At 62.4% G+C, this 25690-nt stretch overlaps 1 protein-coding gene across 2 annotated transcripts; it reads left to right on the forward strand.

Moving 5' to 3' along the window:
- Nucleotides 1–1327: 1327 nt before the first annotated feature.
- On the forward strand, nucleotides 1328–25152 carry RBM38 (RNA binding motif protein 38). Of its 2 annotated transcripts, none has more exons than XM_045885990.3 (4): nucleotides 1328–1750; nucleotides 2555–2678; nucleotides 3151–3205; nucleotides 22782–25152. In XM_045885990.3, the coding sequence occupies exons 1-4, from the start codon at nucleotides 1514–1516 to the stop codon at nucleotides 22825–22827; spliced, it is 462 nt and encodes a 153-aa protein (XP_045741946.1). In that variant the 5' UTR covers nucleotides 1328–1513; the 3' UTR covers nucleotides 22828–25152. The 2 variants fall into 2 exon arrangements, with proteins under 2 accessions (XP_045741946.1, XP_045741945.1); XM_045885989.3 differs by lacking the exon at nucleotides 22782–25152 and adding an exon at nucleotides 15758–17459 and having other exon boundaries at nucleotides 1329–1750.
- The last annotated feature ends 538 nt before the right edge of the window (nucleotides 25153–25690 follow it).

The raw sequence follows: 25690 nt of genomic DNA on the forward strand, positions 1-25690 counted from the left end.
TCCCTAGGAGGCCTGCTGAAGACTGGGGGCTCCCCTCCTAGCGTCGGGGTGGGGGCGCTAGGGCACAGATTTGAGGGAAGGAAGGAGAGCAGGGTCAGGGGTCCAGGGACTTGAGACAGTCCGTCTGGGCCTGGAGTCAAACGCAGCCGAGACAGAGAAGGTGCTGGATAAACCCCTGAAAGACTAGGGAACATGGCTGGCCGTGCCCCTCCCAGTCCCGCAGACCCCGGCCTGTGTCCCGCTGTCCCCGACGAGGCGATAGGCTCGGCCCGAAGTGACCCCACTTAGAGCGGCAGTTCTCAAGTGTGTGCACAGCTGTGCCCGGACGCGCCAAGGGTTCGAGGCCCCACAGCGGCGTTCTGCACTGCACGGAGGTGCGACCCACCGGTGGGGAATGCTGGTGCCGGGGCCAGCTTCACGGGCCCCGAGCTCAGAAACACCCCGCGCTCGGTTTAATGCTCTCCTGTTTGATGTGAAATTCCTAGCAACTTTGAACAAGTTCCGTAGCCAGTCCTGCCTGGTGTGGAGCTCACGGGGGCCCTGACATGGCCTGTTTCTGTGGCTGGGGACAGGGACAGAGGGACCGGACCGCCCTCAGCTTGCGTTTCCCCCGGGGTCGCCCACACAGAGGGAGGAATCCCTGATCCGGGGGTGGGGGTGGGGATGGACTTTTGACGAGGCCAGAACAACGCCCCCTGCCTCGCCACCTCCTCCGGGAAGCCTCTGGGACCACTCTGGACCCTCCTGGATCGCAGATCCCGGGTTTATATCCCTGCCGGTTGTACACCGTATTTTTAACGTTGACCCGCCTTATTCATAGAACTCCGTGTATGTTCTGTGCATCCATGCAGCCCCCATCCTGGAGTGCCTGTCGCATGAGGGGCCCTGAAAAGGATTCGTCGAATGAATCATATTTATATATAAAACAAAAATCATTTCACCTTTTAATACATGTGGCTGTATCTTACCTCGCCCTGAGATAAATGCTGGCTCAATAAACGTGATGCTCACCCTCGGGCTTCCCCCTAATTCACTAGACCGTGCGCTCCACGAGGGCAGGGGGCTGGAATCCGGCGGGCACGCAGAGGGCCCCCGGGACCGCGGTACCCGCCTGCCGCGCGCCCGTCCCTGTTGTCTCCAGGGTGAGAGCCCCGCCCCGCCCCGCCCCAGGGCTTCCCCGGCCCACGGGGCGCGGCGGGGCGGGGCCAGGACTACGCTTCCCGGCGGCCCCTGCGCGCCCGTGGCGGGGCGGGGCCGCGGCTGAGGGCGGGGCCGCGGCGGGCTGGGGGCGGGGCCGCTTACAAAGCCCGGGGGCGGGCGCCGGGGCGCAGAGTGCCCGCAGCGCCGGCCCGAGCGCAGCGCAGCGCAGCGAGGCGCGCAGAGCGCGAGCAGCCCGCGAGTGGACGGGCCCGGCGGCTGGACCGGCGCCGCTGCTGCCCTGCTCGCTCCCCGCCGCCGCCCATGAGCGCTGCGCGGCGCGGCCCGGGTCTGTAGGCGGCGGGGCGCCCCCCCCATGCTGCTGCAGCCCGCGCCGTGCGCCCCGAGCGCGGGCTTCCCGCGGCCCCCGGCCGCCCCCGGCGCCATGCACGGCTCGCAGAAGGACACCACGTTCACCAAGATCTTCGTGGGCGGCCTGCCCTACCACACCACCGACGCCTCGCTCAGGAAGTACTTCGAGGGCTTCGGGGACATCGAGGAGGCCGTGGTCATCACCGACCGCCAGACGGGCAAGTCCCGCGGCTACGGCTTCGTAAGTGGCCCCGCGGCCGGGCGCACACCCCGCCCCGCACTTATCGCGCCGGGGGCGCTGAGTCAACCGGCGGGCGCACGCCCAGCCGCCCCGGCACCTGCCGCCCCCTCCTGGGCTCGGGGGCGGGGGTTCACGCTCCAGCCGGTCGGGCCGCCGCTACCCGGCCCCGGCTCCCTGCCCCCACCCCCACCCCGCTCCCGGTTTAAAAGGGAGAACCGCTGAGTTCAATTAGCACTTCTGAGTTTGCAGAGAGGTTTTGGGGACAGTCGGCTGCGGCCAGGACTTCCTGGAGCAACAAGCAAGCAGGAGCGGAGGCTTCACCTCAGGGCGCTTTGGAGGCCTTTGGCACCCCGTCTCCTCCAGTATCTTACAAGAGCTCCCTTAACCACCCCAAATAAACATCAGTTTAAGTGAAAAGCGGCTTGAAGAATTGTCTCCTACTTCCTTTCTAACTAGCGTTCCCCAGCCCCTCCCATGAGGAAATTCGCACCCCCCACTGGCTGGCAGGCAGGACCGGCTGGGGCCCCTGCCTTGCTTGAGGCGGGGGAGGGTGCCTTGTCTCCCCTGGGGATCTTTTCTGTCCTTGAAGGCTAGGTTTCCCAGCACAGGAACTTGGAAGGAGGAGCTGAAATCCAGGGGCACCTCTGTGGGAGGGCCCCGGGGTGGGAGGTCGGTGGGGACTGGGCCAGAGGCTCTGGGTCACTGGCCCCGGTGGAGGGGGACGTGAGGGCCCCTGGCCAGAGCAGAGCCCTCTGCTTCTCCCACCCAGTAAGGGAAGCCCCTGATGCGTCTGTGCTCCTCCAGGTTACTATGGCCGACCGGGCGGCAGCTGAGAGAGCTTGCAAAGACCCTAATCCCAACATCGACGGCCGCAAGGCCAACGTGAACCTGGCATATCTGGGCGCCAAGCCGAGGAGCCTCCAGACGGGTGAGAGAGCCCGTGTTTTCCTTCCCCGGCTCGTCTTGATTGCTATATTCAGTGTTGGTATCCGTGGGGTGGAAACGGCCCCCCCCGCCCCGGCCCTGCCCCAGGAGTGGCCGTCAGCTATCATGTGCCTGCAGAGCCGTCACAGGGCCGTCCTTCCCTAGCTTGGGAGCTGGACCCCTTGGTCTAGGCACATGTACCCGTGGGGCAGGGTGAGGAGGGCGCATCACCCAGTCGTCAGCTGTCTTGGCGGCAAGGGGCAGTCAGCTCCCGGGCTGGAGATTGGGAGGGCGGGCACCCAGGGGCTGCTGCAGCCCCGCTCCCTTGGCTTTGCTTCGGCAAGGCGCGTTCGGGTTGGAGGGACGGCGGCCTGGGAGTGCAGAGGAAGCCCGTTATCTGTGTCTTTTGGTGGGGGTCGGGGTGGGTGGGTCCTCCTTGGGATGAGGCCGAGCCCCTAACTGCTGTCGCATTTTAGGCTTTGCCATCGGCGTGCAGCAGCTGCACCCCACCTTGATCCAGCGGACTTATGGGTGAGTGGATGTGGCTGCTGGGGGCAGGGTTCGGGGCTGGGTCGGGGGGGCGGCAAACCAGCCGGAGCAGGCCCCTTGGTCCAAAGGAGTCTTTCACCCCAGGGCCCCACAGCATTGGTTATGCTGTTCACATCCACCTTTCCTTGTCTGACGACCATCACTTTCTCTGGTCTTCCAGAAACGTGATGGCGTCCCGAGGGTGGGGAGGGCGGAGTAAGCCGGGAGAACTGAGAGAAGGCAGAGAACACTTCTGCACCCCCGACAGAGGCCATGGCGCGTGGGCATGGGAGCCTGCCAGTCTGGTCTCAAATCCTGGCTTCCCCCTTACTAGGTGTGTGAGCTCTGGTGGTCTACACGGCCATCTGTGCCTCAGTTTCCTCCCCTGGGACACGGGGATGGTCCTGTGGGTGGAGAGCTCCGGATGGGCCTGCTGGGGGCACGTGAGCGCTCCCACAAGCTGTGGGACTGGCGGCTGGGCTCTTCTCAGGGGGCCTGGTGACCCGCCCTGGTGCCTGACAGATGGTGGCAGCAGGTCCCTGCCACCCAGGGTCTGGTGTGTAGGAGAGCTGCGGCAGGGGAGACCGGACCGGGGCCAGCTGTCCAGCCCGAGTGGGCCCGGCCTGTGGGCCTTTTGTGCGACGTGCTTTGGTGCGGCCCGTTCCACCCTCCCCTCCCCTCCCCACTTTTTTTTTTAACTTCTAATAAGTCTTGGCAGCTGCTTGCGGAAGGACGCACGCTTTAGGGGCACAAAGGATCCCGCCATGCGGTGTGACTTCCCAGCCCCATGGTCGATGTCGGCTGTGCGCCCCAGTGCCGGGAGCAGGTTGACGGGGCTGGCGAGGGCCCTTACCAGACAGGCGGCCCCTTGTGGGACGTTAGCACTGCGTAAGCTGTCAGAGACCAGATCCCGGGCTTGGGTTTTGTGCTTCGAGTTGTGTGAGCATGTGTGCGCCTCTGCCCTAGAAAGAGGCCCAGCTCCCTAGTAGGGGTGGGAGCGAGGCTCGGGTGGACTGCGAGGGTCAAACAGATGGCCGAGGAGTTGCTTCACGCCTCCGATTTGGGGGTGATTTGGGGGTGCTTGCCCAGACAGGCAGCGTCTGTGTCTGTCTGGTGGCCTTGGCGTGGATCGGCGTGTGTGGGAGCTCAGCTCTTGGTCTGTTCTCCGGGGAGGGAGCCCGGGGGCGGCTGGGAGCAGGTGGTTCTGGGTTTCCTTCTCGCCCTGGGATCTGCTTCGTCAGTGTCTGGAGCCGTCTTGGAAGGTATCTGGGGACAGCTGCCATCACCCTAGGTCCTTCCTTTTTGGGGTTCGGGTCACACAGGGAGGGCGTTTCTCATTTTCCGTAGCCTTGGCTCTGTTCCCCACGTCCATCCCAGGCGGCTGGGACCGGGGCCGGAGCGGGGGCCAGCTGCACAAAGCTCAGGGCACGAGCCTGGGGCACCTGCAGCTCTGTCCTCCTTCAAATGCAGCAGTGCCTTCCCCTCCCAAGTTCAAGCTCTTTTCTGATCCAGTGTAGCTGCCTCTAAGGCTCCAGTAACTGTCAGGACTCAGCCTCTGGAGCCTGCAGACCTGGGTGCGAATCCCGGCTCTGGCACGGTCCAGCTGGGCCCATTTGGCAGGTAACCTCTTCTTCCTGAGCATCCAGGTGTCTCGTCTGTTGTTTCCCGATGGAAATGCTAACCGCTTCCCACAGTGCCAGCCCCCTAGGGCTGGGGCCTCCGCGCCCCTGTGTGTGCCCCCCCACCGGTTCCCTCCTGTCCTCACAACAGCTCTCTGAGGTCAGAACCGATGTTATCCTCACTTCCTAGATGAGGAAACTGAGGCAAACAGAGGTTCACAGTCTGCCAGGGTGACCTGACTGATGCAATCTGAAACCAGGGTGGCTGGCTCCGAACCCACACTCCACCGCCACTCTCTGGGGTGGGCAGGTGGGCAGGGTGCCCCAGCCTTTCCCCTCAGGGCCCCTTGGGTGCCACCCACACGAGGGTAGTGGGGGGTCAACACAGACTTTACTGCTGTGCGTTCCTGACTTCAGGTGACAGTGTTTTGTAACTGAATCTCTGGCTGGCATCTAATACCCGTGACGATGAAGAGGCCGCCAGGTCTATTTGTTGGTTGCCAAGGGGCGGAGACCCAAACAGGGACAAGGGGTCAGAGGGACCGTCCAGCTCGTTTCCAGCGGCCAGTGGACCGAAGCCTCTCAGGGTCATGCCGCCTCCCACCAGGCCTTGCTGGGCTCCAGGGTGGCGGGAGGGGCCCCTGGAGGTGCTGCCCCCCGGAGAGGCGGGGCGGGGCTGCCCGGGGTCAGCTGCCCCCCCCCCCCCCCCCCCCCGCCACCGCCCAGTGCTCCTCAGTTGGGAGAGTTGGGCCGTCAGCGTCCCTTTTGTCTTTTGTCTTTGCGAATGAGAACAATCGGGCAGGAGCGCGGCTGGTCTGACTCAGCAGTCGGCGCTGTGAGCTGCGGGCTGGCAGCGAGGCCTGGCCTGCCCCTGGCCAGGGCACGGTGGGAGCCGGGCAGCTCGGGCTTTTGAAACCAGTTAACCCCTCTCCTGCCAGGCTGAACTTCCCGCAGGCTTCCTGGCTCCGATCCTGTGCCTTGGACGGTTGCAGAGATTCCACAGCCCGGCTTCTGGGCAAGGCCACGGCAGAAGCCTCGCCTGCTGGGCCGTAAACTTATGAGCGCGGAAGATTCTCTTGAGAACTTTTTACATGTTAGGCTTTTGGCTCGGATTCCCCTGCCCTCCGTTTTTCAAAGTGGAATGGGGTCTTTCAGGACCTAACTGGTGCTCTGTGTCCTGTAACTGTACGTGGGGCCAAGGCCTGAGGTTTGGAGGGTCCTTCTTTGACAGGTGACAAGTGATTTAATCACAGGAGGAAGCGACTAGGCCACAGGCCATCCAGCTGAGCGTCTTTTGGCTGCCTGGGAGGGATAGTCCACAGCCTGCAGGCAGGAGAGTTCACAGCCGTTGGGGAGGGCACATGTCGGGGCAGAGCTTTGGGTCTGCCCTGGAAGGGACCTCCTCGTGTTAAAGGGTGTGTGTCCGGGCCTGGGCCCAGGGCCTGCCAGGATTGGAGGTTTGTCCTGGGCCTGCCTGTACTTAGAGCCTCTCCTTGGGTTATTTTTGAAGGGCCAGCTGCTTCTCTGGGCACAGCCCCCGCCCCCATTCTCCCGTTCTTAAGGGGGCCTTGCTGTGGCCTGCATGCCAGTCCACCACGAGCCCCGCTCTGTGCCGGGGGGCGGGGGGAGCAGGCCCCAGGTCCCAGACAGCGGGGTTGCCATGTGCTGGAGCAAGGATCCCAGGGTCTGCCCCGGCTCATCTCCCCGTCCGTGTGGCGGGGCCCAGGACGCTACTGCCACACAGGAAGACTTGGGACTCGTCAGGGACCCATCTCGCGGCAGCGCCCTGACAAGGCCTGTGGGCCCAGCTGCTTATGGAGGAGATGGGTGAGGAGAGACTTGCCTGAGCTCACGCTGCGTGGGGCTGGGTGGTTCCAATGCCTGCCTTCCTCCCACGAAGCCCCTGTACCTCCCTCTGACCGGCTCTTAGACAAATCAGAACCAGACACCCCAGGACTGACGGCCTGATGCCACAGAATCCTCTTCAGGCGGTTTGTGCCCTGTACTTTCAGGGGCTCCATCCCCCCCGTGAGGCCCCCACTGCCCTCGCCATCACTAGGCCACAGGCGTGTGCACGCTGAGGGGTCTGAGCCCAGTCCCTGGGTCACCAGGGTGGGAGGGGACCTGGGGAGGGACAGGAAGACGTCCATGTCCCCAGAAGTGTGGAGCACACAGGGCTCAGAGTCCTTCATTCATTCGTCAAGGCTTTGATGTGCTGGATGCCAGGCCCTGGGCCCAGGATACTTTACAGAAGAAAGACACGGTTGGTTCCCCACCTCAGGGTGCTTGCTTTCCCGCAGGGAAGCCAGACCATTAAAAACTCTTTCTGTGCATGTGAAGGTCCTGAGGTGGTGGTGGGTGGGGTGACGGGGCGGCCGGCCAGGGGGACTTCCTCGTGGGGAACGGTTCTGTGTGGTGCTTGTCATGGTGGGCGGGCCATCTGTGCTGTGATGGAGTGCCCTAGAAGGACACACCAAGAAATGCCAACATCTGACCAGGGCCTCCAGCCTGGCTAAGAGCCGCGAGCCGGCATCAGGCTCCTGCTTTTGGTAACGCGCTGGGTGGTGTAGACGTCACCACCCGGGGGGGGGGGCACTGGAGGAGGGCACACAGGATTTCCCTGCAACTTCTTGGGGTTCTACCATTATTTCATAATCCAAAGTAAATAAAGGCCCGGGGCGCGGAGGTGAATGGCAGAGCCCTGGGGGGGGGGGGTTGGAGGGGAGGGTCCGCATCTTGGGGGGCGTGGCAGGAAGTGAGGTCAGAGCCTGAGGCCGTGGGGGCTGGGAGGAAGCTGGTGCCCGCTGTGGTGTCACCTGGCTTGTTTTTACTTTCAGGGTGCCTGGGATGGCCCTGCTCCCCACACCGTGGCTTCCTGTTTGGCACCCACCGAAGCGAGGCGTGGGCCGGCGCGTGGCCCTCCCCCGTGGGCCGCCCGTGCACACCTGTTGTTTGTCCGCGGCGGCTGTAACAGAAACCAGCCCCCGGGCGGCTCTGGGGTTCCTCTGGAGGATGAGCTCCTTGCTCCGGCCCACTGCCCTGGCAGGAAGGGCCTTCTGCTGAGGCCTGGGGAGCCCCGTCCAGAAGCCTCGGGCCAAGGCATGGCGGCCGGAGCACAGACAGGCTGCCTGGTGTCCGAAGCACCGTGTGGGTGCCTTGGGGCGGGGGTGGGGGGGCAGGGGAGGGGTTCCCGGGCTTCCTGCTGCAGGGACAGCTGAGGAGGCTGGAGGCCCTTTACACGATTCCTGTGTGCGATGCCTCGTGGCCGTGGCTTTTCCTCTTGGAGTCTCAGCTTCCCCGCCTTCTGTGTGGACAGGATGGGGGCTCCGCAGGGTCGTGGGGGGACATCTGCCTTCATGCTCCCGACCCCTCCCATGTGGGTGGGAGGAGGAGGCCGGGCATTCACTCAGCCAGTTTGGTCAGCAGATGCTTTTGCTTGCTTTGCAGCAGGCCGAGGGTGCCATGGGGACGAGGGGGGAGCTATCCCCGGTTAGGGATGCAGAGGAGCCTGGAGCAGAGGGGTGCGTGCAGGGAGCCCAGGTGGCAGGAGGCGCTGAGGCGGGGGAGAGCAGCTGGGCTGGGGCGCCAGCACGAGCAGTGGGAGGGGGGTTGGGGGCCCAGGGGCGCATTTAGATTTTATTCAGAGTGATGCGGGACGGAGGTGGGCCCTGAGCGGATGAGGGCTGGGTCGCTTGTGTCTTGAGAGCATCCCTCGGGCTGCCGGGCAGGCCTGCACTGCCGAGGCCAGGAGGGAGGCCCTGGGGCCCCCGCGGCAGTCCACATGCAAGGCCACGGTGGCTGCTGTCTCCGCCGCCAGGGTGAGCAGCTGTGGGATTCTGGATGCATTTTAAAGAATGTGTGAAAGAGGAGCCCAGGAAGATTCCAGAGCTTTGGGCTGAGCAAATGGAGGGTTGGATCGGCGTTGGGGAAGGGGGGCAGGTGTGGGGAACAGTAGGCATTCAGGTTTGGACACGTTGGGGTGGAGATGCCGTGCCGGGGCCTGGCGCTCTCCCACGTCTTACCTGCCTAGTGCCCGCTGCCCCCACACTGGCCTGCTGGCTGGTGGCCCCCGGGAGCCTTCACATCCCCCCGCCCCGCGGGGATTCCTGGGCACGGGGCCTCTTTCCTGCAGGTGCGGGCGCCCTGCTCGAGGCCCCTCCCTGCGCCCGGCGCTGGCGCCCCCAGCGGCTGCGTGCGGGTCCAGCACGGCGGGCAAAAACCTCCAGGGAGCAGAAAAAGTGAAACGGGCTCATTTGCCTTTTTTATTTTTGGGGGTGGCTTTGCATTCGGAAATGGAATCGTTCAGGGCTGCGGCGATTTCTTCTCGCTGAGTTTTGCTCTGAGTGTGTGGAGAGAGCGGTCGTCTGGCCCCGGGGCGCCGGCTGCCCTCGGCTCTTGTCGGCACCCCGTCTGCCCGGGAGCTCGCAGGCCCTGCTGCTCGGAGCCCCAAGACCTCTGCCTTCTTAAGGGGCCTCTGGGGACCCGGGGGCATTCTGTCGGGTTCAGTGGCACCCTTAGCGTACAGAGGGGGCAACAGGCCAGAGGCCGGGATCCAAACTCAGGGTTCTCGCCTCCGGACCCCTGGGCTTCCGTGGGGCCGAGTCAGCGGGGGTGATGTTGGTGCTGCGTTGTTGTCTTGGGTCCTGGCTGACGTCTCGGCTCCCCAGTGGACCGTATTGAGGCTGCGAGACCCCAGTCCCACAGGTCATGGTGGTGCCTGGCAGGAGCAACCCTGATGGGCATTGGGGTCACCCGACCTTTAGGTTCTGACCCTGAGCCTGACTGTCCTGCTGGCTGGTACGGTTCTCCCCCCTGGGGCTGGGCCTGGGCGGCTAGGAGACAGAGGGGACCTCCCGTGCGCCTTGGCTGGCCTGGGGCTATTCCTTGCCCTCCCTCAAGCCCAGGGGGGTCTCTGGTGCTGCCAAGCCCTCCAGGGCGCACAGAGCATTAAATCCTCACGGCGGGTCCGGGGGGTGGTCCCACCCCCACAGAGGCAGTGCTGAGGCTGCGAGGCGCCTAGCAAGCACCGAAGCCAGCCTTGAATTGAGCCGGGACGTTCTGCCTCCCCAGGGTCCCCCCAGCTGTGAATTGCTGAGCAGAGCTGTTCCAGGCTGGGCTGCTTCTAGTGCCTTCGAAGGGGCTTCAGCTTCGGGCCCAGGAAACCGTTGGCAACCCTGGGGGAGGCTGCTTTGCCACCTGGGTGCCAGCAATCCTGGGGCCTGCCATGATGTGCTAGGTGCTTGGGACCCAGCACTCAGCGCCAAGTGCTTTCCCTTGTAGGGCTTAGGTTTTGTTTTCATGGAGGAAACAGCAGAAGAGAAAGTAAATGACCGGGAGGTTTCAGGTCGTGAGAAGGAAATAAAGCTGGTGGTGGGTGGGGTGTGCTGGTGTTGGTCAGGGAAGGCCTCGGAGGAGGTGAGGTTTGAGCTGTGGGAAGACGCCTGCAAGCAGAGGGAATAGCAAGTACAGAGGTCCTGTGGTGTAGAGGAGCCTATTGAGTCTGGTAGGAGTGGAGACAGGGCCTGGAGATGAGTTGGGGGAAGTTGAGGCCTGGTTGTGTGGGAAGCCATAGGGGGAGCAGTTTGGTTCTGCGTAGTGCGGAGGCCACGGGAGGGGTCTGGTCCTGGGGGTGACCTGGTCTCTTGGATGTTTTTAAGATAAGCCTCTGGCCACCAGATTGGAGCAGAGTTGGGGACTGCGGTCCTGCTGCGATGTTGTGTTATGGTGGATAGAGGCTTGACCTGGAGAGATGGGGGGCGGGTAGCGTGGAGAACACACAGAATTCGGGGATCGGGGTGGGAATGAGGAGTGCCAGGTGGGTGGGGCGGACATGGGCTGCGGGGGGGGAGAGTGCACAGGGCCGGCAGGCCAGCCTTTGTCAGCACAGAGTGTTGTGAGGCCCGTGCCCTTTGCAGAGGCCTGAAGATCAGGCCTGTGGAGGCTGGTGGCGCCCTGACCTTTCTGGGGAGTAGGTGGGGCAGTGAGGAGCGTGCTGGGCACACCCACCATGTCCCCAGTGCCAGGCGGCCAGGACCTCCCCCTGCTGCCATGTGCAGGCCCGGGGAGGGCGCGGGGCTGCCCTCAGGTGGTTTGGCTGGGCGTTCTGTCTCACCCGAGAGCCCAGCGGGTTCCCTGTGTGTGTGTATGCCGCTCGCACGCGCGTGGGCTCACCGCTCCGCTCTGCCCCGCCATCCCCGCCTGGCCGCCTTCCCAGCCCTGGGCGAGGGCATCTGGTCACGAAAGCGCTGAAGAGCCTTGTATCTGCCCTTGGCTTTGTAGTTCACTCTGGCAGGCTCTCTCCACGTGGGGGGAGCCGTGATCACGCTAGAGGATTCTCTGTGTTGGGCTGTCCTGTGCCTGGTGGGCTGTAAGTGGCATCCCTGGACTCCACCCACCAGGGTGGCAACAGAAATGTTCCAGGCGTGGCCTGGTGTCCCTTGAGGGGCAGAGTTGCCTGGGCTGAGATCCGCTATTCTGGTGGAGGGTCCTGGGTCTCACAGCGGGCCCTGAGGCCAGCCTCTGTAAGTCCAGAGGCAGAGCTGAGGGGCTGACGTAGGGGAGGGAGGCTACCTGGGGCCAATCCCCTGTGGGGGCGGGGGGGGCGCTTTGCGGCTCCTTCCCCTCAATTCACCCAGCACTGTCCTCTCTCACGGCCTCACTGTGCGGCATGACCTGCCGTTCCTTCTTTTCCTTTGGATGCGAGGCTGGGGTGCACACACCTGTTGAGGGTCCAGTCTCTCGATATGCTGAGCTCCTCGGCAGGAACAGAATCACCGGGGGCTGCCGGGTCATGGATGGGGGCTGCTCTGCCATCCGGGTGGCCTCCTGGAGACCCGGGCTGGCCCCCGAGGTGAGCCCAGGGTCGCAGGCTCCAGCCAGCAGCCCGTCCTTGTGGGCACAGGTCCCAGGCAGCGTATGGACGAGGAGGCCGACTTCGCTTTGCCAATTTCTGGCTGTGTGAGGATGCGGGTCATCCAGGCCTCTCTGAGCCTCAATGTCCCTCTCTGGGAAATGGGGTAACACAGCCCCTCTTGTGGCTTTGAAATGCTTTGTGAGTTATCTCAGGCTTGTTGCAGAGTGCGGAGCACTCCAGGGAAGCAGGTGAATAGATGCAGATATGTGGTATCCTGGCATGTCAGGAAACGGGGGCTCCCTTCCTCCCCAGCCTGAGAAATACTCACACCAGGTCGGAGTGTCCCCGTGGTGGCTGGGACAGAGTTCTGGTCCTGGCAATACAGAGTGTAGAACCTGGTAAATGTGACCACTGCCTCAGCTGGCCGGACCTGTCATTTTTAAAGCCCTGGGTCCTGCTGTGTGGACGGCATGAGGCCCGGGTCTAGGCAGCGCGTCCAGCGTGTGGGTGTGTGTCAGAATCTCTGGGGGCCTGTCAAATGCAGATTCCCAGACCCTATCTGACTTCTCAGTCTGCAGGGGATCCACATTTTTAGCAAATGCTTGGGGGGGTGTCTCAGGCAGGGGCATCCCTGCCCATGTTTGGAGAAGTTCTGGGCTTCACGCTTCTACAGCCTCCAACTCAGGAATGTTCCTGAGGCTCCCGGAGCCGGGTGGGGACGCTCATGGGGCCAGGGACAGCCCGGTGGGGGCCGCACCAACACACGCTTCCTCGTGTCTCCAATTTGCTCCTTTCCTGAGCGGCGTCCCTATTGCTGGAGCCCCTCGTCTTTCTCAGTGGGGAGACTGTTTTCGGTGGGCTGTCCCAGCAGCACTGTGTGCCCGGCATGTTCCAGGGCTAGGTCTTGGGGCAGAGCCCTCTGCGCAGCTCAGCTGAGATGCAGGGCAGGTGAGGGAATGGGGCCAACCTCAGGTGGGGTCAGGAGGCCACCCCCTGGGATGAGGGCTCCAGGGGACACAGTGGCGGGTACGGGCCCAGGTAGGGATGGCCTTGAGACCCGGGCTGGCCCCTGAGGTGAGCCCAGGGTCGCAGGCTCCAGCCAGCAGCCCGTCCTTGTGGGCACAGGTCCCAGGCAGTGTATGAACAAGGAGGCTGACTTCGCTTTGCCATTCCCTGGCTGTGTGAGGATGCGGGTCATCCAGGCCTCTCTGAGCCTGGTGTGTGCAGCTGGGGCGGGACAGGGGAATGGAGGGCGAGGGGTCTGGGGATCTGGTCTCAGAGTGGACAGCCTGGTGCCCTTGTCCTGCTGTTCCTGCACACATACTTGCCTTTTTGTTGCTGTTCCCCTTGCCTGGAATGCTGTTCCCCACGGCCGGCTCTGTTTTGTTTTCCGTGCTCAGTGCAGTTGCTCCCTCCTCCAGGAGGTCTTCCCTGACCACTCCCCGCAGTCCCGCCTCCAGTTCATGGGTTGGATTGTTTGTGTGTCTGTCCCCATCCTGGAATCCAAGCTCGGGGGGCCAGGGCTGTGCAGTCTGCTCACCTCCGTATCCCGGTCCTGAGCAGACATGGGAGGAAGCTGCTGGATGCCGAGCAGGATTCGAACCCAGGCCTGGCTCTGGTCAACGCTCTTGTTTACGTGGGGGAGGAAGGAGGTGACCGGCAGAGGCTCCTGGAGCGGGGACGATGGGCGCTGTGGGCCCGAGCCCGAGCGCGGGGATCCTGTGGGAGCTGCCCAGGCCTCCTGGCGAGCACTGTAGGTGGGGCGTGGGGGGGCACAGCCTGTCGCCAGCAGGGATGTGTTGCCGCGGTGACTACTGGGGTGCTACTGCCTCGGAGGGCAAACGGCAGCCGTGAGGGAGCCGTGGTTGGAGCCGGTGACCCCTCAGGCAGGGGCAGGTGTGTCCCGGACTCCCACTCCCTCCCAGATCCCCGGCGCGCTACCCCCCCCCCCCCCCGCCCCGCCGGTCCTTGTCCCAGCCCTGCCCACACCAGGCCCAGCCAGCTCGCTGCCCTCGCCGGTGGCTCCCCCTCCTGCAGGATTCGCCCCTCTCGTATCCGCGCGGTGCTGGTAGGAACAGGCCCCCGAACAGCCACCGTCTTGAGGCGTGAAGCGCCCTCACAGACGTGTGTGGACACTAGCGCCGTCTAGCTCCGGAGCCCCGTCGGCCCTCGCTCCCCGTCCCGGCCCCCTTGCGAAGCCCCTGGCGGTTTAACCACTTTCCGCCGGGGGTTGCCCGCGTGTGCCTTGCCCGTCGGTGGGACCCTGCCGTGTGTGTCTGGCTGCTCAGGGTTCGTGCACGTGTGTCAGACGCCGTTGGTCGTCGCGGCGTGGACGGACCGCGTTGGTCGCTCTGTGCTTGGGGGGCTTCTGCTTCGAGGCCCTTGTGAGCGCTGCCCCTCCTGGTCACGCACGTGGAGCCACCGGCCCTGCAAGGGCCACAGCACCTCGGTGGCCTCGGCCCCCTCCTGCGCACTCCGCTGCGCCCGGCTCGCCCTGCCGCCTCTCGGGCCCTTCGCACGAGGCAGCCTCAGCCGTCCTTAGCGTGGCTGCAGGTACACGTTTGGTGGTCGCGTCGGCCCTGTCCCCCTGAGCACGAACGTCACGGTTGTGCGTCATCGGCCCCTCCGTTCTGCTGCTTGCATCTCGCTTCCTGACGGCAGGGAGGGCAGAGGCGGGGGCCTGAGCCTGGGCCCCTGGTGTCGCGGCCGCCGCGTGTGGCGCGCTCTGGAGGGACATTGGCTACTGCCCCGTCCCCTGCAGGTGACGCTCGGGCTCCTCTGGTTTGTCAGCGGTCCTGTAGATGCTGCTGCCAGGGTCCGCTCAGCGCGTCTGTCCTTGTGCCGGGGGGGGCTCCTCGTGCATGCTGAGGGGGCCCGGCTGGGGAGGAAGTGTGCGTCCTGCCCACGTGCCCCCGAGACGGCACTGTTTCTGCCCCTGCTGAGTGTAGGGGGGCAGCGGGGGGGATTTTCTTTCAAAACAGCTTCTCTTTGGGGCAGGGGCCCTGGGCTCAACTGACAGGGGCCCGGAGAAGTTGGGGTTCCTCGTTGCCCCCAGGTGTGGCCCTGTCCTGGGTTCCTCGTGCTGGTGTGAGGAGAGGCCAAGGGCCACGCCGTCTGCCCCAGTGAGGCGGCCGTGCTCCTGACACAGCAGATAGGCCGGAGGCCCAGAGAGGCCTGGCCACTTGCCCAGGGCCGCCCAGCGGCTGGTTGGCAGAGCAGGCCCACACCGATCCTGCCTTCTTGAGCCTCCGTCTCCCCATCTGCGACATGGGGGACCCCGTCCCTGCCTGGCAGGCTGGCGTGCACATTAGCCTGCAGCGTGGGACAGACGCGCGCGTTCAGAGGGTCCCCTCACCGCGTCGCCGCGGGTTTTCTGTTGTAAAACAAGGTGATGACGTGCAGGGCAGCCTGAGGGCAGGCCCGACCAGTCACCGCGTGAGGGCATTTCGGACCCAGCGCCATGGGCACTGGGGGTGGCTGGTGGCCTTGCTCCCAGGGCCTCTGCTTGTCCTCTTTGTCTTCATCGATATTCTTAGTGCATCGCTCACGTAGTCCTCACTCAGCACGTGTTCGCTGAGCTGCTCTGGGCCGGGCTCTGGGCCGTCAGTGACAGAGCGGGGGAGAAAGGCGGGGAGAGCCGTAGATCGTGCAGGATGTTGCTTGGCAGGTGGCAGATGTGGGGAAGATGGACGGGCAAGTGGAGGGATGGGGTGTGACTTGGGCAGTCACACGGGGACCTGTGCTCAGAAGGCCCGTGTTGGATTTGATGCTCTGCTGTCACCGTCTGAAAATTGTAAATCATTTTTAAACCTGCCCCGCCCCCCAATCATAGCTGGCCCTATGGGGGATGGCAGGAGTGTGGAGTATAGGGTTGGGCTGGGGGTGCCCGGGAAGCGCTCGCTGAGAAGGGGGAGCTCTGTGGATAGCGGGGGGACGGTGCGTTGCAGGCAGTGGGAAGAGCCCATGCCAAGGCCCTGGGGTCGGAGCACATCTGGTGTGCTCAAGGAAGGTGGGTCGTGGCCGCACCCGCAGCCTTCCCCAGCTCTGCCGCCTCGCCCTGACCCTCTGTGTTTGGCCCCACAGGCTGACCCCCCACTACATCTATCCGCAAGCCATCGTCCAGCCCAGTGTGGTGATCCCGGCTGCCCCAGTCCCGTCGCTGTCCTCGCCCTACATCGAGTACACGCCAGCCAGCCCGGCCTATGCGCAGTACCCGCCAGCCACCTTTGACCAGTATCCCTACGCCGCCTCGCCCGCCACGGCCGCCAGCTTCGTGGGCTACGGCTACCCGGCCGCCATGCCTCAGGCGCTGTCGGCCACAGCCCCCGCGGGCGCCGCCTTCGTGCAGTACCAGCCTCCGCAGCTGCAGCCCGACCGGATGCAGTGAGGGCGCCCCCTCCTGGGCCCTGGGCCCGCGGCCCCGGCACCCCCGCGCCGGGCGAGCGGCTGGCCGCGCTTCGGCGTGCACACCCGCGCGTGGGCCTCGGGAGAGCCCGCAGGAACCCCCGCCTGACCCCGATGGACTGGAGACCACTCCTCTCTAAATCCAGGCCCCGCCGCGCCTCGAGGGAGGACTCTGGGGAAAAAGACTGACCGAACGCCTTTGAAGAAGCAAGCCAGGCCTCGCGCACCCGCCACCCTTCCTCCCGCGCCTGCCGCCCCTCGCCGCACCCCAGGCGCCGCCGGCCCGCCCCCGCAGCGCCCGGCCGGGCCCTCGCCGCCGGCACAGACTGGCTGCCCGTCGGGCCCTGCAGACGCTTCGTCCTGCCCGAGATGCCTCAGTCCAGCGCCGCCCGAGAGCGCGGCGGGGGCGGGCTGTGTCCGCAGGTGCACCCGCGGGGCCGGGCGTGCGGGGGCGGGGGCCCTGCCCCGGAATTCGCGTCTTCTAGACCACAGCCCACCGCGCCCCCGCCCCCACCCCGGGCTCCCGGCGCAGCAGGGTCCCTGGCGACGTCCCTTTCTGTCAAAGCTGCAGCTCTTTTCTTACTGTCATTGTTTTGCTACTAAGATGATTTCAGAATGTCAGTCTATTTTTTCAACCGGCACTCCCACCACCAAGAATCCAGAACCTATTTTTGACTTTGAGAGACTCGCTTTGGTCGACGGCTCCGCCCGAGGACACAGTGACAGTATTTCCGTGTGATAAAGCGCCCCTCAGAGGGCAGGCGTCTCCAGGCCCGTCTCGCTAGGCGACAGCAAGTTGTCCCAGAGCTTGTCCCCCGGCCTTGTCCGCAGGGGGCGGCAGGGAGTGCGGCCCAAGGTGATACGCTGGCCACGGGGCCGCAGCGCAGCGTCCCGGCCAGTGGCGGGGGGCCTCCGAGTGCAGAACCACACAGCCGCGCCCGCCCGCCCTCCCTCGCGGTGTTACCCGCTGTATACCAGCCTGGGCGGTGGGATCGAGCTGAGACACATCCCACCTGCCTTGGGGTCCCGCTCAGTCCAGGGTGGAGGCGAGATGTTCCAACAGGGCGGGGCACCTGGGCTGTGCGGTGGCCCCCCCGGCTCCGAGGAGGAGGGGAGTGAGCTGAGGGGCAGCCTGGCAGAGGAGACTGGCAGAGGGATTTGGGGAGGGCGGGCCGCAGAGTTGGGGGGCACTGGGGGTATTCCTTCGGACCTACCTCAGGGAAGTGGGAGGCCTCAGGGGGCTGACCGACGTGGGCAAGCACTTTGCGGCACGCCTGGTACAGAGCCAAGGCCCAGAAAATAAAGGTAGCTAATATTATAATAATATTTTTATTAGAACGTTCTGATTATAAGAATAAAACTTGTTTTCTTTAAAGAAAAAGTTGGTCTGTGATTTTTCTCTCGAAGTGGGGGCCTTCGACACCGCCCCCACCCCCACCACGATCATCATGGGCCGGTGGCTCAGGTCATGATCACACCTGGTGTCACAGCTTGGGAGCCAGGGGTTTTAATCGACTGTTCCTTGAGCCCCTACCCTGCACCGGCCTGTGGGCATCCAGAGTGAGGGGACACACGCAGTCCCCGCATCACCACCCACCTTCCCACTGATGTAGGGAAGGAAAGGGCACTCCCCACCCCCCCGGGTGCCTGCTCCCCTGCAGCCCACTTCAAGTCCAGGGGAGGGCTGACAGGCTCAGCGTGGGTGACATGCTCCAAGCAGCGTCCTGAAAACGGGGGCAGGGGTGGGCATGGTGGTGTGATTGGTGGCTCCCCAGAATCCCATGGAATGGGGGGCAATTCCCCAAGAGAAGGGAGGGTGCCTCTAGAAGAACCTGAGTGACGGCTGCTGAGGGGACAACGCCGGTGTCTGAGCCAGCTACACTCCGGGTGCTGGTAGGGCAGGGTGCAAGGCCACAGGAAGGGAAGTCTCGGTCTGGGGCTGAGGGGGCCCAGCCCAGGGGTAGTCCTGGCATTTCACACAACTCCGCTGGAGCCACAGCTCCATGCTGGAGAAATCACGGGGGACTCACAGAGGAGGTGTTAAGGCTGGAGAGGAGATTAATTCAGTCATTCCTTCATTCCAAGACAACGTGCCTGGTATAGAAGCAAAACACTGGGGAGAGTCATAAAACAGACATGATGCTACCCATTGGGGTTTATAATCTAGTTGGGGATACCTAACAACATGCATATGGGATCATTTCGGATACTGACTGGCGCTATGAAGCAGGTATCACAGGGTGATGGAGAATGACAGTTCTAGGCAGATGGCAGCGAGTGCAAAGGCCCTGGGGTAGGTGCATGGAGCAAGGAGGCCAGTGTGGCTGGAGAAGGGGTAGTGAGGAGAAAGTGGCAGGAGATGAGTTTAGGGAAGTGAGGGAACTGGAGCTGAGGAAGCTACGGGACCCTGGGGCGGTCCCTCCGTGGCCTGCAGTCTGGGGAGGGATAGTGGTGCACAGACGACCCAGCAAGCTTAGCATAGTGTGGTCTGATCGATGCTGTCAGCAGGGAGGCCCCTGAACCTGGTGGGGGCGGGGGGGAGTGGTGGACACCCCAGCTTGGCTGCACAGAATGGAGGGGTTCCTGAGGATCTAGGGGGAATGGAATGGGCGCCCCTGGTGAGCAAAGGCTTGGAGGTCGTGGGTTTGCCCTACTTAGGGCCAGGTGCGCTCCAGGCACCAGGCTTATCATCTCCTGACCCCGCAGAGCAGAGCTGGGCCCCATAACATGCAATCTGTCCCCATCTCCTTCCATCACCTCCCCCAGGCATCACCTCCTTCTCTGGCTGAGCCAGAGATTCCAGTTGGTCTCAACTCCTCTCTCCCCCTCACCTTCACATCTAACTAGTTGCCAGGTCCAGAAGTTTCTGCCAGCTAAGCCAGTCTGGAACCTGCCCCCCAACCCAGGCACCACCCCCTCTTTTCTGGACCTTCACCATGGCTCCTTCGCTGCTTCTGTCCTTGTCTTCCTACAGTCCATGCTCCACGTGGAGCCAGAGGGGTCCTGTTCAGCCTAAGTGAGACCACGTCTCCCAGCTCAGAGCCCTCTGTGGCTCCCTGTGGCCCTGGAAGGAAAAGCCAATGCTATCACTGGGGACTATGCGGCCCAGACTAGCCTCCTCCCTGTTGGCTGGACACACCAGTCACAGCCCGCCCCAGGCCCTTTGCACGTGCTGTGGAGTCTGCTAGCTTCTACCAGCTGAGTCCCTCCTTCAGCTCTCAGCCCAAAAGTTTGAGTTCAGGGAACCTGAAACCTGCAAGCATTCTGAACCTGATGCAGGCGATGATGAGTGGGCATCAGAGATTTCTGGCAGGAGTTTTAGGACCATCCATTCAGGGAGGAGTATGCAGGACAGACCTGAGCCAGGAAAGGCTGGGCCAGGGGAATGGAGGGACAGAGGGACAGAGACCAGTGACTGCAGTGTCCACATGGAATAGGGCAGAAGGAAACGTGGTGAGCGGAGCACCTGGGCAGAGCCAGATCTAACACCGGAACCCACCGACTACTCCATGTGGTTGGCCCTGGGCTTTGAAGTGAGATGGGGTCACCCTGATGTGGGGAGGGGGCTTGTCTTCTCTGCACCTTCCCTGGGGGTCCCCAAGGGACTTCCTTGGGCTTTTTCCAGTGACTTTGACTTTGAGATTTACAAACCCCCTTTTTCTGGGGCCCAGGACCCCAGGCTTCTGCCCAGGGAAGAGTCGGGGTTCCCAGGGTCAAGTCAGGTGAGATCCTACCAGGCATGTTGGCTTTTCTTACCAGGGACCCGAGCCTGTCCCTCCCCCTGCCTGCTGGGTCTTAGTTTGCAAACACTGGCAAGGGGTCAAGGAGGTCAGTATGGGGCTCCCAGCTTCGGGGGGAGACATTGGCTGCAGCTGATAAGGGCTTGGGGGCCGGGCAGGGGCTTGCGGGTGCTGCCAGGGTTATCTGGAGGGCCACTCGCTGCCAGCCCATTTCCTGTCGCTATCGACTTATGGCAGCCTCTGGGACAGGCCTCAGGGACTTGAAAACACCCTCCTGGGTCCCAGGCCTGAGGGCTCTGGATGGTGGCAAACCGAGGAGAGAGTTTCCAAAGTCACCAGCTCCAAGCGGAAGGCAGGACGAGCTACGGCGGGGCCGGGGCGGCCAGGACCACGGCCACCAGTCTCAGCCACAGTGATCGTAAATAATGACCGTGGGCCCAGCCGCTGACCTCCTCCGCGGGGCTGCCCCGGGTCAGGCACAGCGCCGAGTGCTTTTCACCGATGGTCTCAGTCACCCTCAAGGTGAATATTCTAAGTGTCCCCATTGCCCCACCCAGGCCAGCAGGGAGAGCCTCCACCTCCCTCTGCCTCTTTGACAAAGGGGCTGTGACCGTCCTCGGAGGGTAGGACTCCCTGTCCCCTCTTAGCCTATGTCCCTAAGCAGCCAGCCTAGGGGGCGTGGGCTCAAGGAGGGGCCTGGGGTCTCCAGCTCCTTCCTCGTCTGCATCTGTCCCATCATCCCTGGTCCCACACACCCAGAGGGCCAGACACACACACGCACACGCGCACACACACACATCTATACGCTACACATGGACACACACCCGTATATACAGGAACACACACATACATGTACACAGACTCACACGTATACACACATCCAGACTCACACACAGTTCACGTATATGCGCCTAGAGTCACATCATACATGTTACATATACGACACACGTGGGTATACATGCAGACAGACACACAACCACGCATATGTACACACCCAGATGCACACAAATCCATTCACTCCCGGACACGCACACACTCATTCACTCACACGCGTGAACTGACAAGCCCAGAGCCACCACCATGGTCTGGGGTCCACGTTAAAGAGTGTCAGCAACATCCAGGGCTTTGAGGGGCTCACGGGTTTGACCCACCGGGGAAAAGCGCCGAGGGCCGTGAGCCAGGCCCCGTGGCTCCGAGGGTGCGGGTGGGAAGGGGATGGCGGAGTCCCCCCTGGGGCAGGCCCCGGCCAGCCTGGCGGAGAGAAGAAGGGAGGGAAGGTTGGCCCTGGGGGTGGCAAGGAATGGCGGGAAGTGCCCAGGGCTGTGGCTGCAGACACGGGACATCACGGCACCGGCGTCCTCCTGGCGCACCCGGAGGCTGCTAAATGCTGCCCCCCCCGCCCCCCCGCTCTTGTGCTCTGGCCTCGGGGATGAGCCCCTGGGAGTGGCCCCAAGCAGAGCTGGGTGGGGGTTGGGCGAGTACCCCCTCCCTCAGCCCTAGGGTGCGTGTTCCCCAGTGGGATGGAGCTCCGGTGGCACACCGCGATGATTGGCTCCGTGACACACCCCTCCTGTCCCCTCCCACCTCGTCCCCACTCTGTGCTGAGCTTCCTGGGGTCGTGTCCCCAGCAAACTGCGGCTCCCAGGGCACTTGCCAGCCAGCCAAGCGTGATCACAAGCCCGCAGTGGGGAGCAGTGCACCCCGTGCCCAGGCCTGGGCAGTGCTGAAAATCCCTTGGCTCCCTGCTCCCCACGGGCCCTTCGGGCAGGTCCTGTTCTTCCCCTTTCCACAGGTAGAGACAGGTGCAGAGAGGTTGCCCCAGCCAGTTCGTGTGCAGGTCTCTGAGCTGGCAGGGGCATGGGGCCAGGGGATGATGCCCCGGGCGGGACTCTAGGGAATGTGGCTGCCACATGGGTCGTGTGGGGTTCCAGCTACGGGGTGGGGGGGCACTTCCTTCACTGGTTGCAGCCTCATTATCCCACTTTCCAGATGAGCAAACTGAGGGCCAAAAAGAAGAAAAGGGCTTCTCTGAGACCACCGGGTTGTTGCTCCCACTCTGGGGGTATAATCACGAAGGGACGGGCTGGGTATGGGGCCACACGATGTCACCTCCATGCTACTTTGCCCTCTACACCTGCGGTGGGGGTGGGACTCACCTAGCCCCTGGCTTCTCTGATCCGCAGTTTCTTGCACAGATGAGATGATCCCTAGGTGGCACCTGCAGGTCCTGCCTGCCCAGTACCCACCCCCTTCCTCAGTGAACATTCCCTGGTTTTTCCTTTGAGGAGCTGGCCTATCTCACCCTTGAGCAAACCCCAGCTCAGCTCCACAGCTCAGACCATCAGCATATTCTACTCCCCTGGACCCAGTGATTGGCTCCTAGGGATAGGCATGTGCCCCAGTTTAGGTCAATGAGAGTCAGTCCCGGACTTCTACTAGAACTCTTGGGGAAGGAAGCTCTTTCTTTTCTTTTCTTTTCTTGTTTTTTTAAAAGATCTTATTTATTTATTTGAACAGAGAGAGACACAGGGAGAGAGGGAACACAAGCAGGGGGAGTGGGAGAGGGAGAAGCAGGCTTCCCGCGGAGCAGGGAGCCGAATGCGGGGCTTGATCCCAGGACCCTGGGATCATGACCTGAGCCGAAGGCAGATGCTTAACGACTGAGCCACCCAGGCGCCCCCGGAAGCTCTTTCTGATGGGAAGCCAGGCTGGGAGCAGATAAGCCTGGAGCTGCTGGGAGGGGAGGATGGGGAGGGATGATTTGAGCTTATGGAGACCCTGCCTGACAAGGAAGTCAGCACAAGAGCAAGTAGAGCTGAGGAGTGGAGAAGAGATAGGGTCTTGGTGACACCTTTGGGGGCCCCTTGATCCAGCTATGCCTGAAGCTAGTGGGCTTTTCTAAGAGCTAATACTTTCCCCCCTTTCCATAAGTCTATTTAATTTTGTTCTTCTGTCCCTTGCAGCCAAGACTCTGGACATATACAGTCTCAACGGACCTGCATTACTTAGAATTAGATTGAGTGACATACTTGGAAAAACAGAAAATAACAGTGATTCTTAGGTAGTTACAAGTTAATTGTTTTCCCCATGTTAAAAAAAAAAATCTGAAGCAGGCAGTCCAGAGTTTCAACGACAGCTCCACAGTCATCAGGAACTCATGCTCCTTCTAACGTCCCATTACACTATTTCAGTGCATGGCTTCCTTTCTCAAGACCATCTCATGGTACAGAGTGGCTGCAGTAGCTCCAGCCATCATGTCCAAGTTCCAAGCAGCAAAAGGAAGAAGAGGAAGGTGAAAGGTGTACCTCAAGCTGAGACTTCACTAGGAGACTTCCCAGAAGTTGCACAGCATGCTCCACTCCCATCTCACTGTTCAGAACTTAGTCACTTGGCCATGCCTCCCTAACGGCGAGGGAAGCTAGGTGTTTAGCTGGGCGTATAGCTACCTGGATACAGGAAGCCTTCTGTTATGAAGGAAGAAGGCAGAATGTCCCTTATGCAGTAGACAACTTGCAGTTTCTGTCTCGGGCTCTTCCAGCAATAATGCTGTGCCTCCAGGAGAATAATGGTCATGTGGGGATTTGTGAAGACTGTCACTGACTCAGCCTGTGTTCTCTCTCTTCACCTTTACACCAGCCAGCGGAGCTGGGTCTACCATCATTCTGTGCCCATTTCACACATGGGAAAACCGAGGCTCCGAGTGCTCACGGAACTTGCCTGAGGTCACCTGGCTCCCTGGGGGCCGTTCAGGGATGACAGCCCAACTTCTTCCTCATTGATGTGTTCAAGTTTGGTGAATAGTCCTCCCAGGGCATGTCACGCTCGAGGATCTGATATTCTCCTGTGTGCTGGCTCGTTTCCTCATTGCCAGAACCCTCCCACACGGAGTGGGTTACTCGTCCTTTTTTACAGAAGGGAAGATTGAGGCTCAGAGGGGCAAGGCGGCATGGTTGGAAATGGCTGCTCTAGGCTCAGGTGGGTGTGCCTGGCCCCAAGGTTGTGTTGCTGGCCTCTGCCATGCGGCCTCTAGGAGCTTGCGATGGAACATCTTGGCCAGGGCTCCCGCCGTACCCCTCTGCCCTGCACCCCTCCTCCCAGCGGGCTGTCATGGCATGGCGCAAAGGGCCGGATGCTCGGGCACCTCCAGCTCTGTCACTGCCTGTCCTTGGGTGATGGCTGGGTCATGGTTGCATCACCTGCACATGGGGTAATCACCGTGGCCACCGTCCCCGGGCCACGACAGGGATGGAAGGAGGCCACGCATGCAGGCCTGGCGTGGGGTAGGCACAGCGTGTGGGTGGCACTCACGGAGCCCCCAGCCCCCATGCCCACAGGGAAGCTGGGCAAGCGTGGAGTCTGGAGGTGAGAAAACCACCCTAATTCCTATGAAACCTGCCCCTGCTTCTCAGCATCCTGCCTGTGGACGAAGGACCCCTGTTTCTGGTCCAACGAGACAGCCCCCCGCCCAGCGTGTTTTCATCGCTCAGAGCCCCAGGACTGATGAGAACTGACATTTATTGAACACTTCCTGTGGCTTTGTGTCTCTTCTTTCCCTGAACCCTCCCAGCCTCCTGGGGGAGGTTGACTGTGCCCCATTCACAGATGGGAAAACCAAGGCTGGGAAGGCGGGGTGGACGCAGCCACTTGCCCAGGGCCGGAGAGCTGGTGCATGGCAGAGCCAGGATTCGGACCCAAGAATCCCACCTCGGGAGGCCACAAGCCGCCCTGCCCCGAGGCCTGAGCCCGGGTCTTCCACGTCCTCACCCCACAGCCAGCTTGGGTATGTGGCCCTGCACGCTCCCTGCCCTGGTTGCTGAGTCACACGTGTGTTTGTGCCCCAGAGATGTAAACACCAAACTGGGAGCCCCTGGGTTGGGGACCATCCAAACACAGCCGGAATGACAGGGGCAGATGCCCAGAGCGCCCTGGGGCTGGGTGTCTGCACAGGGCACGGCGTGGAGTGGGCACCTGGCCCTCCAGATACCTCCCAGGCCTCCTGCTGGGGCCGATAAGTGCCCGGCGCTGCTTATCAGCCCTGCTCCCCTCCTGCTCTACCCGCAGCCTGGAGTATGCATCAGGGGGCGCAGCGGGCTGGCCGTCGGTGATGGGGTGAACCTCCCCAAGCCCGGCCCACCGGACCCCTGAGCTCGTTGCGTCAGAGACAACTGAGTTGTTGTTTCTTTTTGCTTCCGGGTGCCGCCTGCTGGCTTCCCTGCTCCCATGATGGGGGCATTTTTAGAGAAATTAAAAACAAAGGTATTTTCTTTTTCTAAATTATAAAATGAACACAGTTGGGGGGAGAATTCTAAAATAAACGTATTACGATAATCTGCATACATGTGTAAACATAGGAGGAAGGAAACAGAGCTGATGTTAATGCAGGACTCCGGGAGAGTCTTACTTTGTTCTTCACGGGGTTCTGTATTACTTACAGATGAGTCCTAAAAACCAGAAAACGAAGTTTGTGTGTAATTACTCCAAATCCTAATGGGGCGGGGTTCTTTCTACAGCTGTCAGCTTGCTCATATTGATCTGGGTGCCCCTGATGAGCCCAAGCTAGTTGGGGGGATGCAGTGGCTGTTCTTACCCCCTCCTGTCTCTTGTCTATGGCAATGCACTCGATTTTCTAAGAAGGTAACTCACAGAATGTGCTGTTCCCTGGCATAGAACCCTCTGTGGCTCCCTACTGCCCTGGAATGAAATCCCAGTTCCTTGTCTCAGCCTCCCTGGCTGGTGTGAGCCAGCCCTGCCAGCTCTCAGGTACCTCTCTTAAGAGCCACGCTCCCACCAGATGTCTGCTCTGGCTCCTTCTTGTCCCTCAGCCCTAGCTCCAAAGTCACCGGGGCTCAGCTCAGATGTCACCCCTGCTCCC

The sequence above is a fragment of the Mirounga angustirostris genome, unplaced genomic scaffold (assembly GCF_029215605.1).
Source record: "Mirounga angustirostris isolate CCGP_5_RB_7025 unplaced genomic scaffold, mMirAng1.0.hap1 SCAF_10, whole genome shotgun sequence".
Classification (NCBI taxonomy): Eukaryota; Metazoa; Chordata; class Mammalia; order Carnivora; family Phocidae; genus Mirounga; species Mirounga angustirostris.